The following is a 19,563-nucleotide window of genomic DNA, read 5'->3' as shown; positions in this document are numbered from 1 at the left end:
GGGGACAGTGGTATGCAACTGTTGATGCTAAATAACAAAAATCTTATGTGTTAAGTGAAGTGTGAAATGTTTTTAGTATTTAGGTAATGTCGATGTGTATGAAGAATTAGATGCATTAAATCCAATGCTTATATAACAATAAATCTCGCTTGCAATGTAACTATGCGTTTTAGTAGTAATTTAAATTGTCAATTTAAAGGAAGGACAACAGCTATGTCTTATTCATATTTGCATATTTTCTATCTATTTTTTTAAAAATTTTTGATTTTCTAAAAGAGTAGTGAAAAAAATTGTATCCTGGTTATTTTTGTGAGATTATAAGATTTTCATAATATCTGTATTATAGCAAAGTTGCATTGTGAAACAATTTTTATTCAAAAGTAGGGTTTTGGAATATATAAAGAAGTAGATATAATACGTAATATATAATAAATAGTTTGAATAGCGTAGTCCTTAAGGTCAAGACTGGTAATCCGGAGCCTGCGGGTTCGAGTTACAGCAACAGACTAAAATATTTATTTATAATTTTTAAATAAAAACCGATTTCAGCTGCAAAGTTACATCTATCGATTAATAATTTAAATACACATAATAATTTATAATTACATAGAAACCACTAATTCTCAGAATGAATAGTTTGGCGGTTAATACTTACTTGTAGGTATTTATTATGTGTGATTGAATTACCTAGTTGCTTCAGATTCACCCCATTATAACACATTGGACTTACGGCTGTCAGATTACAGCATATGATTAAAAATAAAAATTAAATTAATAAATATTATCTGACTTTTTAATATAGATAAAATACTTGGTATGTATTTCATTAATATTTCTGATGTGGTATTTTGTATGCTAGCTAATGTTTCAGAGGACTGCAAATTCGAGTTTAATATGTATTGAAAATCTTCCGTTGAAACATGTCAGGCGTAAGCACAATGCGTTACAATGGGAGTAAATCAGTAAAATATATTTTATTAACTCATATGCACGATATAGCTCGATTTTATTTTAATTATTCATTCATGATATTAGAAAACAATATAAAAATCTTATTTGCGATCATTGATCAGAATTATAACTATATAATATTTACGATCTCTAGACACAATATGAATTAAAAAGCACTATGGTCCATGTATGATTCAAACCCATGACTTTCAGATATTAGTCACTTATTATATCGTGCTAGTAATATTATATGAATTTAAGAATAGTACCCATTAAACAAAGGCATAAAAAAGCCTAGCAAAATATATATATCATATTACATACGCAAAGTTTAAAAATCATCGCACAGTCATTATCATCTGATGACCTCCCCTTTATTAAACGTACATTATCATATATTGAAATTATTACCTATATACATAAGCTTACGCATATTTCGACGCAAGATTTTGAACCCCTGATTTGTTTGTGTGCACCAAAAATATCTAGGAATGTTATACCTTCGTCGCGAGCAGCACTTGCATGACACCGATGCTCCATTCTTCCTCCATCGCATTTCAGTATTCACAAACGCGGACTAAAGAGTTAAACCGAGTTTTGTACCAAGTTGAGGATGTAACTGAAGTACCGTTGGCCATCATCAACTGGTTTGTTAAGATTCCATTTCATTGAAGGAATTCCGTGTGAACGGACCGCCGTGTGTAATAAATTCTTTAGCGATCCCAATAGTACCTGTGGACGATAAAAAAAAACAGTGCATTGCCGCAACGATTTCATCCAAACATTGCATAAAATCCACAGCTTTAAAGCTTCGGTGAACCGATTTTTTCTTTGCGCAGGTAACAAAGCTCCGAAAAAGTACACCTGTATAAACATAACAAATTCAAGTCGTGGTTGATTAAATAACTGCATTCCACGCTTTAGAACCGTTTTCACCGACTTGCAGCATATGTATAACACTATTTTATTTTTAATGAACGGAATGGTGAGAGTAAATAAAACGCACTTGCAGGAATGCACTAACTCTACAATACACTATGTTTATAATAAAATATTTGAAGATCATCACAACGGGTGCCATAAACATCTCCCTTTTAAAATATTTTCCTTCTTGTACGCTTGCCTGGCTTTGTATAATTTCTTTGCCGGTTCCGGTGTACGTAAGACACTTGTAGATAATAAAGAAGAACACGATTATTCTTCAAGTTAATTGAGAGGAATCAAATTACTGCTTAGCCCTTATATAACGATGATTCATTGCCGGTTTTGTGATAATTCATACATTATTAAAATTACACGTACCTGTATTTCAATGTAAATATATTATACAATATGAAAAAATGCATCTAAATAAAATCTGAATGCATGCAAATCTTTACAATCGCAATGTGCTACTTTAAATTTTAAAAGCTTCTCAAAAATTTCGCTTTCAATAAATGTTCGTATATACATATTTGTATAAAAAGCATACATATTGCTTTATTATATAAAATATTATTGTAAGAACATATTTTTTGTTATATTTATTTATTACTTATAACAACTACTGTGTTAATTTATTGATGACCCTGGATACAGACAGACAGCATTAAAGCTGGTACTTTCCGGGTAGTCTCGACACAAAATCCACTGTGAAAAGTTCTGAACAGAAATAGAAGTTCAATTGATACTCGATAAGTACTTTTATATGGTAGGGTTACGGCTAATATAAAATATGGAAAAAGGGAGAGCAATAACAATATTCTCCCTGATTAACTTGAAAAATTACATTTTTTGCTGTCATATTTGTTTAATAAGATTTTAAAATAATTGTAATCATTATTTATTACAATGTTTTATTAAAACAGTTTGAGAAGCCTTTGGTCTCACAGGGGTTCATTTTTTTTGTTGCGTCGCATCTATTTCGAATGCAATTAAACGTGAAAGGGTATGCATTTTTTTAAGCGCACAGGTAAAAATGTGCGTCGCGTTGCACACGCAACAAGTTCTCACGAAATCTATCCGATTATATAATATGGGTTCGAATGCTCAATTTGGATTTATATAAATATGCAAATGACAACAGCGAGAATGAAATATATACAAATAATAATCCACCTTGTCGATTTCACTGCAATCGAATCAAATTATATGCAATTCCATTCATACCCTTAGAATTGAATATGAGCTTTTGATCGGAGGAAATGTTCTTCTGGTTCGTACCGGTTTCTGTTTTTTTATCTCCTCTAAGTTAACCCAACCGGTTGCGGCGCTCTGAATGCATAATGGAATTCAGCCAATGGTCTAGGAAAGAGATTTTCCTGGAAATTATCATAATGCAAAGGGATCCTAAATAGACATAGGATATGCGATCAAAGGGCGTGAGACTACTGTCGAAAAAAAAAGGAAGTACAATGGCCTCAGAAAAGATGCAATCAGAGTGCATTCACTGTCACATGGCAGGAAACGTAATTGAATTAGTATACAGTAATATCAGATTTTATTTTAGATTATATTATATTACTTTTTATTTAATACTAGCAAATAAATTTTATTTGGAAAGTGTGTTGAGTTTTATTATAAGAAGATGACAATTCATTGTTGTCCATTTTATAAATATTGTCATTCATAAAAAGATTGTTATGAAATGGTTACTATTGTAGTGTATCATTAACAACTGTTCCAACATCAATAAACTATGTTCTTTATTATTTGAAGTATTTTTTTTATTTAATAAGCTATAATCACATTTTAAAATATAATCGATTGTTAGATTGACATATATTATTATTATTTTTATAATAAACTATATATTGATAACTATTAATATTAAGCTTCTAATATTTTTGTCGAAACCAAATTATTTAGTCAAGTCTTAAACCATATATAAAATCATTGTATCAAAACTTGGTGTATTATTAAAAAAAATTATACTCGGATATTATTTTTTTTAGGTAAGTAATGATTATACATTTTTACCTTATTTATTTACATATTTAAAAAATAAAACTTTAATTATATTGTCTAATAATTAAAAATTACATGTTTAATAATAAGAAAAATACATAACAGAATAGATATATAAAATCGAAATATTTTATTGTTAATTATTGTTAATATAAAAGTTAAAACAATAAACTTTACAGGTAAATTTTCATAAAAAGTATAGTGACATCTACTTGTTGTTAAGATATATTATGAAGAGAAATTAATATATGATAAATATTTTTAAATAATATCCGTGACTACAAGTCACTTAAGTAGTAAATAAACTACAAATTAGTATGAGTAAAGTTAGGTAAAGCATTGAAAATAATATAAAATTGTTATTACTAAATTACATTGAACCAAAATTAAGATATTTAAAGTCAGACATACAAGAATAACAAGAATAACGACAAAACTTAAAAAATAGTTTTGTGACCACATGATTACACAATTACCGATGTTCGAATCTATTATATTATTCAAATTATTCCAAACGTTATAAGCAATTTCCTTTTAAGATACCAATACCAATACTTTTAGGATTTATAGTTTTAAGTTTAATATGGAAACGGGTTCTTTTGAGTTGAGATCTTTTTACTGTGATATGTATATTAGCTTGAACATATTCAATCTATGGTTATGCTTCATGTTTATTATTTTTTCTTTTTGACACTAGATGCTTAATAAAAAGCTTAAGAAATTGATTTTCCATAAAGTACCTAAAACTATTGACAGCTACTTATTAGCGTTTATAAATATATGTTTATGTGCAATCTTCGCACGCCTGTTGAGTTGTTTACAAGTGTATAAGAATATGTATGTAGAGAGGCATACATTCAATTTTATGTGTATTTCTAAATATTTGTCTGTTTATAGATTTATAGATATCTATATATCAAATATAGAATAAGGAATATTAATGCCTAAGCATGTTTCCTATCAACCATTTAAAGTTCTCAGTGGAATAGGTTGGTCTCTAAAACCTGAAAGACTTAAAAAGGTTTTCTAATCACACATGTACCTAGTGTTTTTCAATTCGTCACTGATTTATAGACTATGATTTAAGCTCAATGTCACTAATTTACAGACTATGACTTAAGTTACTCTCTCAATACTTAGGTGTACTTAGTAGTTGTTGATTGTGTTTACTTTGTTGTAACGCATTAGGATAACACCTGTAATGTCGCATCGGAAGATTTACAATAAATAAATTAATACATCGTCTTAGAAAAAGTAATTAAACTGGCACCCTATTAAATCATTTCAAATTTTTGCTTATGTAGATAATATCAACATCTTTTAGCCGTTGCTAAAAGAAGCTTTTCCTTGTATAAACCAAGTAGCAAGAAATATGTGCTGCAAAGTAAACGAGGATAAGATTAAATATATTTGTAAATAGCCACTAATCGCCAGATGCATATAAAGGAATATATTTCAAATATATCAGAACCGTCAATCAGTTAATATAAATTGGTTCCATAGTTACCATGTATTTACATACTTAGGTAAACTGTGCATAAAACTTGAAAATAATATAATTTTTAGTAAATATAAAAATACATTGCATTTAACATTTTATTTTGTAAATATTGATATGTATTATCAAAAAGTAATGAATGAAAGGTCATTGGATCACTATCAACCGGACGATGAATGAGGAAATGCTTATCGGCTCGTAATGTTCGTAGATTGATATGCTGATAGCGTAGGACTAAGTTACAAGTTTTGTATGATTACCGAATTCAGGAGTGACTAATATGTAAATTTTATATTTTATAGGTTCACCGGGAGGTCACAGTAGTCAAGGAAGTACTACGAGCGGTGCGACAGGCGGTGGCAGAACTGGACGTTGTAAATGGTTCAATGTAGCAAAAGGATGGGGCTTCATCACACCGGACGATGGAGGGCAAGACGTGTTCGTTCATCAGGTATTGCAGTCAACGAAATGTATAATGTGTTATATTATTTAATGTAATATATAAATCTCTCTAGATAAAGAGTTATGAATCAAATGGTTAACGTTGTTTATGTAAAATTTTGTAGATAAAAATATAGTAATTTTTCGAAAAACTTTATCAATGCCCTCCGGATGTGTAAGGGTATCTAAATTTTAATATTACACAATAACAATATAAATTGGAATTGTAACGCGTTTTTATCTTTGAACATAATATGTAATTTGTGAACTATATGCATAAAGTGTTTGTTATCAAAGTTGCATTGGTTTCAATGCTTTTGATAAGATCATTTAAATACGACCATCTTTCATACACATTATCAAATTAGACTTTCATACGCATAATCATTAAGAAATCAATACCTATAAAGCGGCGAAAATACTTAAAAGCATAAATTAAATGAATGGGGCAAAATTGCACTTGTGCTAAAAGGTGAAACCTACAGAAATTCATCTCAATATCTTATAGCAGTGTAACCGGCATAACATTAACATGCTTACAACATTTTATTTGATTGTTGTTGAATAAGAGAACTGCCGGATAGATTGCTTATAATTACTTTTAAATTATAAAATTATTTACACACTGCTAACTTTTAAAGAAAGACATACATAGTAGATGAAAGCATAAGTATATATCATGTTTGTGAAAAAGAGAAAATAGTATTCTTATACATCATATTTGCAGAAAAAATAAAATATATGCATATGTGTTAAAGCTTTTTAAAATGCAGACGTCAAAAACTATTGACTTTCCCTAAATATGTTTTATGGCCTTGGAAACTATATTTATGCCAGTTTATGATTACTCTCTATACAACCCTACACCCTTTAATAGAGCTAAATTAAATTTTGCAGTTAGTCTATAGGACGCTGCTTAAAATAAACACTCTTTCATCTCCCCTTAAGTACTCCGTGCTTCTCCTCTAATATAAATATGTATTATATTGGATGCTATCCGCTCCAAACTTTGTTCCGTTGCAATTAAGAACCTTGAGGAAAATATGGTCATACAACCATACTCCTCTGAAACCTTTTCGCTCCCCCCAAATTTAATATACATTAATATATTATATTTAATGCCATCCGTTCCAAGTTTTGCTCAGTTGCACTTGAAGACCTTTAAGAAAATATGGTCATACATATGCACTTCTCTGACACTTTTCCTAGCCCCTGGAATTTGAATGTACATTAATATATTATATTAAATGCCATCCATTTCAACATTTTCTTTTCTATTCTAAGATCTAGAGAAAAACAGTTTTTCTAATTCACCCTACCATTTCACTCTCACCAAAGTTGGAACCAAATTTTGTGTACTCTGTTACTCTTAAAGAGTCTGGGTTACACTAAGTATGAAACACAGTTTATAATTCAAACGAATATTAATCTTTTATTTCCTTGGTTATTTCCCATTTTATTTTGAATAATATTATATTTGTGTACACTTTTTGAAGAATCGTCTACTGATCTTTATACATAAATATAACAAGAACGATTCACTCTAAATAAAAGCGTGATTATTTAATCTAAATTTTAATTCTGGGTAATGTCGGTGTGTATATTTAATTTATGAATAAACTTTTTCAGAGCGTCATCCAAATGCCTGGATTTCGGTCATTGGGAGATGAAGAATTGGTAGAATTTGAGTGTAAAATATCTGACAAGGGTTTCGAAGCTACGCGTGTCAGTGGACCTTCGGCTGTGGACTGCCATGGATCTAATCGCCGTCCTACTAATAAGAAGCGGTTTAGAAAAATCAGGTATATTACTTGAAACATGTGATGTAGAATCAATATCTAGACATATCTATTCTTAATGTTTCTTTTATATATATTTTGAAATATATAGCAAATGAGAAAATTATTTTAAAGTTGTAAATCATTTTACGTGCCAATGTTTGCCAAGTTATATTAGATGCAGACAATTAAAGACAATCAAACAGAAGGGAGTGTTTAGCCATATGGTTGGCCATTAGATTATAATATTTTACACCACTGGTTGTTATCTTGATTGTTTTTTACCTTCTCTAGTAAAGTTAGTTATTTTCTCAGACATTCATAGTAAATATTCAAATAAAAATCAGCTTAAAATACTAATTCATGAGTTTAATTCATCTTAAAAAAAATAAATAAATGTATGTTTCTTAACATGCATAAATGTGACATGTGTTATATGTATTCTAGATGTTACATATATAAATTTATTAAATAATTAATCTTTTTAATCATATGATTTTAGGTGTTACAATTGCGGAGAGTTCGCCAATCACATAGCGGCTAAATGTGTAATAGGACCTCAGCCAAAGCGTTGTCACAATTGCAAGAGTGAAGATCATTTAATCGCAGATTGCCCTACAAAAGTACGATCCTTTTTGTATTATTCTGTTGTATGAAATAATGATTGATTTTCATTTTCACTTTGTATCTACAATTTTTTCGGTTAAAATCAGAATAGGAAAGTTTTACACATCTTAAAATAAATGTTTGTTTGGTTGTGTTTAACATAAGATCATAATAAAAGTATTAAGGTAAACTAACATTAATGAAAAGGACATTGGGATTATTATTCTCCTTGCTATGCTTTATTCTTTAGAGGACGTTACTTTTGAGAAGTGGTACTTTTTCCAAACTAATGTCTTATTTTTAATGATATGGTGCAAAAGTTGGTATATTTCTGGAATGTTATATCACATACCATAGTAGGTAGTTTTTTTATTTAATTGTTTGAATCAGATCTTGATCTTTACACATCTGCAACACTATTACAATATTTGTCACTCAATCCACTCAAGTGGTACTTAGAATGCATCTGCACACATTTCAAAAGCTTCTAGCCGTTTGATAGCCCTATTTTTGAGTGTACACGACTTTAGGAGAAACATTACATCTTAAACATTCTCATTCTAAGCTAATGTCTGTTGGCAATAGGCAGTTATTGCTAGGACAGATTAGATTTATGTATAATAGCTAAGAATATGAAAGGGTCATATTTTGTCCTCGATCATGCCAATACAAAGACCACAAAACTATGAACTTGAACAATACAATAATAAGATGCTACACTGAAAACAAGTATGCTTACATATGAATATTTTTGAATATCAGGTACAGATCAGCATATAGAAAACCTTAAAGAGTTAAAAAATGTCTACACTTGCAACTAACTTATTTAGCAATCCACTTACCACAACCTTAATTTTCTAAAACAAAAGGATTTTATTGTTAACAGAAAAGGATCCAAACTAAAGATACCTTAAGGCTGCCATACTCGTTATGGTAGATCTGACAGGTTTGCCTGTACAGGCAGACTGGCACAGGTAGACCGGTGTGTGTGAGAAAACTGCGCAGTATCATGACCTGTACAGGCGACTGGAGCAAAATCGAAAAACGATTTGGTTTACCCGCGCTAGAGTTTGGCCCTATAGTAGACCAGAGCGTGTGTACCCGCCCGACCTGTGTATGTTCTCAGTTCTGTCGTAGGCCTCGACAAAGGCATTCAGAGTACGTCACGTTCGCTCTCATCTGTCTGTAATAAAATGGTGTCACCATAGCCCAAACGCAAAATTATTGAAGAATTTATCGATATATATATAAAAGTGAACCGTGTCTGTGGCAAGTGAAGAGTAAAGTCTACCATTATCGACCAAAAACAGAAGGTGTTTACAAGAGATTAATCGAAAAATTGAAAGAAATTGAGCCGTATGCGATTAAAGCTGCAGTTGTAAAAACATAATAATTTAAGAAGTAACATAAAGAAAGAAAAAAAATTGCGAATTCCATGAAATCAGGGCCATCGTCAGATGATGTTTATCGGCCACAACTGTAGTATTACGATTTATTGACAAAGTAGTTCATGAAGTCTTCCTTTACTTTTGTTAAAACATTGTTCAGGCACATAAGACTTTGATACATGTCTTATTAAAAATGCGAGGAATACCAATGCTAACGCATCGTCCTTCAATGGCATTTGACAATTAACTGAGATGGCGGTAAATTTTCCGAAGCATCTGCGGGCTTGTCCGGTCTCCAGTCAACCTGCGCACGTGTACTGTAATGTGTATGATCGCCTTTAAAACATACTATCATATAAATAAGCCAAACATTCTAAAAATTTAAAAATCCTAATTTATTGATAAAAACACATGGCATTCGATGCGGACTACATTGCTGATGCTGGATAACTGAGAAGGGCTACTATATATATATTCAGTAATTAAGTTACAGAATCTTGCAAAAGTCTTAAAAGTATGTGTTCTTTCTTCTTCTGTATGAATTAGGAGCGTAGACTTAAAATATGTGTACAGATGTATACATATCAGTTACAAAAATTATGTGATGCAAATGAAGAAGACTAAAAATAAACTAGATACTTTAAAGTAGAAAACTATTCTACTAATACATATGTAACATTTGATGTGTTTCAACTGCTGGATCTTATCGTTCAAGAAAAGTTTGGGTTTAGAAGACGATGAACGTTGATTTCTTACTTTTTGCAGCGGATAATAATATAATGTTGGTCAACATTATCATATTGTCAGTTACGTAGGTGTGCGATAAGGAGATGTTTTGTTGCTATTTACTAATTGAAATCTCTAGCTCAAAAGAAAATTATTATATTAAAAAAATAATCCATAATACTACTACGATCTGCAAAAACACTAGATAATAGGATGTTACAAGACAAATATAAATACTCTATAATTATAATTATCTGTCTCAACAAAAACACTGAAAAAGAAAAAAAAAATAATATTAAAATTCAATTATACAAATCGGACCAGCTCCTCATAGCTGAAATTAAATATTTCAATGTGAGCTAGATGACGATAGCCATAGGCGAGTGACTAGTGCACTTTTCTTGACTCTAACGGGCATCAGTAGAGGACATGATGGTGTTTCAAAGACCTTCCGGAACCCAAAACTGTAATTTTTCTAGAATAGTTGGCGTGTCAACAGCACCTTTCAGTAGTTTAAAGAAAGACTTAGTGATAAACAAGTTTTTGCTAGAACTCAGCGAATTGTATCCCAACACTCGATAGAAGAATTTATAATTACCAAATATCTTCATATAATGGTATCTCAGGACCCTTTTCTAAACTTTGTTATTTAATACGGAGTATTTGCTTACTCGGGGATTGCAAATTATAGATTCTTATTTAAAAATGCTGTGAACTAAAAACACGTTTATCTTTGAAGTATCGTCAAAGTGAAATGTGGTCCTCATCAAAAAGCCGAACATCTTAGAAGATTTTTCGCAAATGTCGTTTACGTGTAAAGAGAGAACCTCTACTTGCGCCCAAAAGTGATTCCGAGATCTTTAGCCATAACGTTTCCAACAAGATCGTGGGAATATTTTGACGGTGAATGAGATTGGGAAAATGTCATAATATGACATTTTCCAGCACTAAAACGGTTGACGGAAGTCCATCTCCACTGAGAATCTAAATTGCTATGTACAGAGAAAGAGTCCACAACTGATTGAATGCACCAGATTGCAATAGATTGAATTTTAAACCATCAGCATACAAAAGAAAACTGGAAATTGTATTCGTTTTAATGTCATTAATGAATGATGAGAAAAAAGAGAGGGCCCACGTTGGACCCTTAAGAACTTCTGAAGGGCTAAAATATTATTATCACAATCGGCCACCGTAGATCACGAACTATCTATGATCACTCAAATAACTCAGGAATAATCGGGTTAGATCATCTGAGCAACCAAGGTCCGACAAATTTCTTACTTAATAATCCACAACAAACTGTTAAAAACAGGGCTGTGGAGTCGTTTAAAAAAAACACGACTCCGACTCCGACTCCGATTCCGATATTTACCAATAACACGACTCCACTCCGACTCCGACTCCAACTCCGACTCCGACTCCGACTCAAAAAAATTTAATTTTATCAGGTATTTTTGATGTTTTTCTACGCGTTTTATATTCATACGCTATACACATTCATCATTACGCAATTTAAATTTCTTAATTTAAAAAAATCCATTTTATATAAAAAATGTTCAGGGTCGCTCAGTTTTCACGACTCCGACTCCGACTCCAACTCCGGCCAAAACACCACGACTCCACGACTCCAACTCCGACTCCGACTCCGACTCCACAGCCCTGGTTAAAAATGAAACAAGTAACATCAGATGCTGCTCTTGCAAGATTGATTATATCTAGTTCTTCTGTACGGATATGTAATAAATTATAATCGCGCACTCTTAAAATAACTAAATAACCAATATACAGTAAATCTGTTAAGAAACTTTGTTATTCTTATTATTAATCTGTTCTTTTTCATTCTTTCATGGGTTTAAAAAGATGAAATGAGAATTGATCATTATTTATTAAGTTAAAAACTTATATACAAACATTTACACATTGATAATAATTGAAACTTTTACATTTACAGGTAGAAAGAAAGAAACCTCCAAGCGAACAAGGCAGCCAGTCAATATCTGGTCATAATGGCGATCAGTCCATAGAAAGCGTAACAGAAACGGTTAGCGCTGTTAGAATCGAATAAAATGTTTAATATACTTTGCATGAAATTTCATATTGATTAATGGATATCAAATCAAATACCTATTTACAACAGTAGTCACATTTACAACAATAATCCAGATATTTAGTAAGACGTAAGACGCACAAGACATTTTGTAAGTGCCAAATATTTATGAATTGATGTTCGGTGCAATTTTAATATTAGTTATTTTAATATAAAGCACATAAAGTTATTTAAAGTACAATCATTGTTTGCATTGTATATAACATTATTTGATGAAGTACGGGGAAATGAAATGCTTTCATAGAACGACCGCTCATAATTCATTAATCCAATGAAATTCTTGCAAACCGTTATAAATTTAGATAACTGAAATGTATGGAACTATGTACATACAGTCTCATATCGTTTGATTCATTTTGAGGTCAATGTCAGTTAACAGTCTTAAATCTTTGGAATGAAAGGTTGTATTGACAGATTGGTCATATTTTTAGATCATTTACAGTAGATGTTTGATAATTTAAATGTATGTTGTACTTCATTGGTCAGTCATTTGTGAAGACGTTTCAGTCAACTTTGGGAGGAAATGAAACAACCTATTAATAGTAAATTTAACGATTAAAACCTTTTTTGTTATGTTGTATTGGTGTTGCAACATATCTACCTCATTAAAGTACAATAAATAGTTAAATTTACAATATTATTTATGTATATATGATATTGATAATTATTTAATTATATCTAATGAATCTTGCAAGTTTATTTAAGGAGTATAACGGGTACAAAATGGACAAATATACATATATTTTAATATAATAATATTATGATTGGTGTATGTTTTTAATGTTGAGAAAATTACCAAATAATCTGATTTTCGGTTTACAAGTTCTAGGATATATTTTTTAATATTATAGACAAGTTAAATTAAAATGTGTGTTGTAATATTTTTTAATATATAATAGAACATTTTATAAAATCATTTTATCATGTTGATCAAAAGATATCAAACCTTGGCCCAGAAAAAAAGTAGTGTACCTATATGGTTAACAGCATAGTCTCTTTTTAAATATTCATCCAAAATTTTAAGTTAACGGACTTATTTAAATGATTTTTTTTAAAGCATTTTAAACTCTTTTGATAATGTAAAATTGATTGTACTGAAGTAAATATGATTATTATTAAACAAATTTCCATTAGTAGTATACTTTTCGATTGTTACTTGTCGAGCCTCTACCAGTTCTCTTAGCCATCTTTAAAACGAAAATATGTGGCATTCTTCACATAGTGCTGATATCTTTATGGGTTATTTTTGTCTATGATTGCATATAACAATGTTTTTGGCAAATTTAATACACTCTTCTGCTCATTTTTGCCCGTAACACAAATCCCTAGCAGCAATTGAAACAAAAAATCATACATGCTTTTATAGTCTTAGTTACATATCACAGTAATCTTGAATTGGTTGCTTTAATTAGATTTATAAAGAAATTTTTTGATCAAAACGAACATCTGATTTTAATAATACTTTTTAATAATTTACTGGGATTTCTTGCTTACTAATACATGTTATATTATCTTCTATGGTCTTACATTGTTCAGTCAAATGCTTTACATTGTATGTACGTATTTAAAGTTATGATATATTTGAGTAAAAATTGTTGTTTTGTGTTATAATATAACCACCATTTTAAAACAGAAATTAAAAGGATCTTTACGTTACTCATTATAATATTAAGTTCTGAGTTACCAAACGATTTTATAACTAGTGAATCCACAAAATTTAACTGCTGATGCCGTATTGTACCAATTATTGAATATCGTGGTTAATGGTAAAGTTTTATAAATGTAGTGCAGTCTTATTGTTTAAGGATGTTTTTATAGTACAAATACAGTTTTAATGAATTTAATAGATTGTATTGATTATTTGACATTACGTCAATGTAATAATGTGTTCATGAACTAGCAATTAACCCAAGTAATTATAGTATTTTTTTTATTATAATAGTAATTATATCTACGTATGTATGTATATTAATGTCCATATTAGTAATTTATTTTTGTCACCGCGTAAGACTGAAAAATTTCAGCTAGATTAAACAAAGGCTTGTAATTTTATACACTATTATTTTTGTTAATTTTATATGATTATGTATGAGCTCTTGAGGAATGAAATGAATTCACCGAGTGAAAACTCGTGGTTCATTTCAACCCTTAACACTTGTTCATGTGAATATTTAAGTTGTTTTGCCATTTCCTTCGTAGTTGCCATAATGATGAAAAAATAGATAAAAACCCAGCGAGGTCCATATAATATAACCTTTTGTTATAAATCATAAATGTTATAATAATTTGTTTCTCACTTTACTTTATATGGGAATATAAATTATATGTATGTATAATAATATTTAATATACATCGACTGAATCTCTCCCGAATTCGTCCGTTATAAAGAAAAAAATGTGAACACTGTGCTTTGGGCGCTTATAGTGTTATTATTATAAGATCAATGTCTAAAGATTGCGTGTACAAAATATTATCAAAAAATATAAATTTTATATGAAAATCACTTTAAAAAAGTGGATAACCTTAGGGGTTCGATTTTTATTTATTTTTTATTTAATATTTTATGTTTTTTTTTTACTGTAGAACAACAATGTTGAGAAAAGAAGTACCTTAATTTGTTACTTAAAATTATAAATGTATATTTATATAAACATTTGTTCATTATTATTTTATTATTATTATTTCAACATTATTTTGGGAGTATTTTGCAAATTCTATTAATCCGGTCTTAAGGTTTATCGTATCTTTTATATGTTTAATTAGGTATTTGTGTTCTTTCAAAGGATACTGAAAGGAGTTTGAGCTATTTTTAAAACATTTATGAGGAGATTTTGAACATTATATTATATTATCACTTTTTAGTTGAGAAATATTATAAACTACACTAAGGGCGGTTCAAAAGAAAATTACACCAAAAATGTAAATTAAAAATGGCAACTACATGTAAATGTAACACTTTTAGATTTTAATGTTTATTTTAAACTTTTGTGTATGACAAATATTGTTTTGAAAATTTGCATATCATTAAGATATATGTAATATGTGTGCGATTGGAACATGATTAGATGTTAGTTTTTATAAAAATACATAGATTTATTTAATAATAACTGTATTTCGTTTGAAATATTTTTTTTAGTAATTCAAAACATTTTACAGTCAATAAGTAAGCCAAAAATAAGACAAAAATGAAAATACTAATATTTATAATATACATTTATTTTTGTATGTGTTTATACATTCCACTTTTTATTTATGCATTCATTGTTTGGATTTTCTTATAATTATGATTGAAATGTAATAGATAAAACTGATAATTATTGTAAATCATCAAAGTGGAATAAAATACGTATTTTTGTCTGAGATTCGCAGTGTAGTTCAGTTAAAAAACCTTAGAATATTGTTTAATTTATTTATTATACTATTTAGCCATACAATAAAAAAAAGAAACAGTTACTATTTTATAAATGTTTTTAAGTATTTTTTTGTGGGAATACGTAATGATATTTTAAGAAACTTAATTTTAAGTTACAACGAAAAGACTATACGAACTACCTCATTTTAGAAGAAGTCTTATATTATATTATTATTATACATTATATAAATATATGTGTAACATATACATTTTTATTTTATATTTTTTTTACGAATGTGTAAATTTTTATTAGTTTTAATTTTTTTTAATATTAAAAATGATTTATGATAACATTTTAATAGTAAGAATTTACATGGAATATTTCGTTTGATATATCACATTCCTTGTCAATGATTACTATTTAAACAAAAAAAAACAAGAAATCAGAAAAGATGAACAAATGTTAATAGCTCCATTAGAAGTAAATAAAAAATTCCATATTGAAATTAATATAAAAAAAACAATAAAAATTAATTTCGATGTTGCTTTCTTTACTATAAAAAATGTTCAAATAAATGTACCAAAATTGATTTAATAAATTTACTTTAGAATATGTATTTTAATTATTTATATTATGTTATAACCAATGCTTTACATTATTATTTAGTTGTGCCAAAAGTCACCTTACAACTTTAAAGTTGAGTAACATTTAATTTCTTATTTATTATTATTCTTTATCTCTTACAAAATATTTTAAATCACTTCTACTTTAAATTTCACAAACGACGCTCTTCATAATTGCATGGAAAATGCTTAATTCTATTGCTCAGATTTCTTCGGCTCAAGAAGAGATCGATGCTTATTGACAAACACTTGGTCTTTTAAAATATTCCTAAATTATATTTGGTGATCGAGATTAAGGAAATGCGACGACCAATGAAAATAATTTCTGTAAATTATTATTTTTACGATAATTTCCCTTCGAGCTACATGGACTTTTAGTTTGAATGAATAGTTATTTAACATTAACATGATATCTAATGTCCATAACTGTTACTGTATTTTAATCCACACTACCCGAGATTTTTCACTTCATGGGATGAAAATACCCAGTAAGAATAATAAGGCATCGAAGTTAAAAATAAAATATAAAATGTTTTACCCGTTGATTCGCTGGAAATTTTATTCAAATATATTTTCCAACCTTCTATTATAAGAATCTGATTAAAAAATAAAATAATATGTAACTTCAAAGAAGTTATTTAATTTTTAAATAACAAAGTGACTTATTACTCACATTTATTAATATACAAGCTGTTCGAGAACTGAGCTTCATCATTACGTAACGTACATATATACTCAAAATAAAATTACATTAAAAATATATTTATTATTTGAAATGGCTATTTTTACCCGTTGAATATATAAGGGAAAGCTAACCTAACCGACAATTAACCATATATTAAAAAGCCTAATCTTACACACAACATGATTGTAGTAATATTAAATGTACGTACATTAAGTATGAGAAATATTTGCAAACCTGCTTGTTTTATACGTTTGATTCGATGTGTACAGAATAATATTATACATAGGTATGTACTTACATTCATATCAGGCGCGTACGGTGAGATACATTCTCTTTCGCTTGCTCGCGTGTTAAGTGGCGATAGTGAGTGAGAGATAAGGGTGTGCGCTACATGCTTTCCACACGCCCACTTCATCTCACTCACTCTCGAGCGAAAAGGTATGTATCTCATCGTACGCGCCTGATTCATATCCACTTAGAAAAATATAAATATGATATTTAATCTAATAAGTGTAAAGATTGACAGCATATAGCTGCTTTCACGTTGTTCATCACAAAAAATCCCTCGTGTTTTGAAATTTAAGCACTAGCGATAATAATTAGTGGTATATTGATAAAATAAAATAAGTACTGCAACGTTACACTTCTTTAAGGTGATCAACAAGATTTCAGTTTATCTGAACCCGAAGACGATTACCCTCGTTATGTTGTTTGCTGCGTTATAGTTTAGCTATGCAGTGTATTGTTATTAAAATGTGTTGTTGGTTAAATGAACAGATATTTTAACAAATCATACTAAAACGTTATCTGAATTTAAAAATAGCTCAACATATGCAGAAATATACCTACATAGTAGTAGGGTTGTATCTATATAAGCCGTGGAAACGCTGCTTTCTCAGTAATTAATAATTTATTATCTACTAAAAAAATTGTCAATCAAAACCATCGACCAGCCAATAATTCGCATTTAGCCATTAGCTTAAGAAAATCATGGATAAGTGGAGTACATATTTTCCGAGTCCTCATGACAGAAATATTGTACATATAAGCTAATAATCCGTGTCAGGAAAAAAAATCAAGACAGAGATTCGGAAGTAATAGGTATTTTTTAAGATTAAAAGTTAGACCATGACGTCCACGCTAGGCCACCGCTAGAGCTTCGTTCCTCAGATGACACCCAGAGACCTCAACCTGAGACTGCGCTCTTAGAACTTCCGTTATTTGAGTCGAAAAACGAAATGATTAATGTCGACTCAACATGTTAGTAATCAGTAAAAAATACATTTATAACATACTGAACTAATTTAAATCGGATATTGCCTAATTTTTTAAAAGTAATGCAATTTAAATGATATTTTGATTTTACTACTGCATGTTCATATTAAAATAAAAGAGAGAAAGTAGAGGAAGGGGTTATTACGATTACATCCTCCAATCTACAACTCATGCCTTTGCCACATACATATACGTATATGGAAATATAAATATTTTAATTTTTAAGGTTATTTACAACATAACATCTTAAGTGCTAGGTTTAAAATTATATCGCAGACATTTCAGAACTTAATATACTAACAAAAAAAATACAGTGAAGTCGAGTCGATCTAACAAGTTTGCCGCAAAATTTTGATTTACTGCTCATAAAACTCAATAAATCTAAAATCAGAGATACGCACGATAATTGCGAAACATATATTGTAGAATAAAATAACTTATTCGTATCACAATATGCGGTAATTAGTAGGTTATTTGTTTAAGATTGAAACTAACCAACGCTACTGAGGCGCTAATTTTTTATTAGTTCGGTAACTTTTTGATCAACCCTTATATATTGTAATATTACAAGCAAGTAGATGGCATAGTAACGTTTTATATTATTTGTGTTATGTTAGCACATAACTCACCCCCTCAATGTTGACCTTCATCACCCCTAGACGGTAAAAGCCATTTGATTCCGGTTCAGTTGTATAAACGCACCTCCGTCGAATTTTCCTTCTTCCGGAAATTGAGGTATCAATGGATTTGTAATGAGATTTTTTCCTCTATTTCATTGGTCGGATTTCACATAAATATTTTTCTGCCATTGTGATGTTAAATGACACATTTGGACACTTTGATTTCATGTAGTATTTCACTAATAGTGTTGAGAATCGTTATTATAACACACACATTAAACATACAAAAACTATCACACTATTGCCAATTGGAATCATTTAAACATAAATTATGTCAAATCAAATAGATTATGACATATGCTCCATCCTGTATAATATAGAAATATAATGTAACTGTGCGAAAATCGTATTTGAAGTATATTTGAGTGTGTTTGTGATCATAGTTCGAGAAGAAGGCTCTGTATAGTGTCACTATATCACGCTGCGGAGCGAGACACAAATGTACTCTGTTCACATGGTATAGTAACTAAAAAAATATGAATTTAGATGATTTCATTAAAATT

The 19,563-nt window shown here is 29.5% G+C and overlaps 1 protein-coding gene across 1 annotated transcript in view; it reads left to right on the top strand.

Moving 5' to 3' along the window:
• The window catches only part of LOC148236022 (protein lin-28 homolog), a 33,343-nt gene extending 16,968 nt beyond the window's left edge, over positions 1-16,375 (top strand). The window contains exons 2-5 of the mRNA XM_088184130.1: positions 5,698-5,846; positions 7,466-7,638; positions 8,117-8,237; positions 12,289-16,375. Of these exons, the coding sequence (XP_088040256.1) occupies positions 5,698-5,846; positions 7,466-7,638; positions 8,117-8,237; positions 12,289-12,402 (557 nt within the window). The 3' untranslated portion in view covers positions 12,403-16,375. The remainder of the gene's footprint in view (positions 1-5,697; positions 5,847-7,465; positions 7,639-8,116; positions 8,238-12,288) is intronic.
• Positions 16,376-19,563: the final 3,188 nt, after the last annotated feature.

Source organism: Plectrocnemia conspersa, unplaced genomic scaffold (assembly GCF_051122295.1).
Source record: "Plectrocnemia conspersa isolate PC_06_02 unplaced genomic scaffold, ASM5112229v1 ptg000004l, whole genome shotgun sequence".
Lineage (NCBI taxonomy): Eukaryota > Metazoa > Arthropoda > Insecta > Trichoptera > Polycentropodidae > Plectrocnemia > Plectrocnemia conspersa.
The sequence above is the reverse complement of the archived record's forward strand: the minus strand, read 5'-3'. Positions and strand labels throughout refer to the sequence as shown.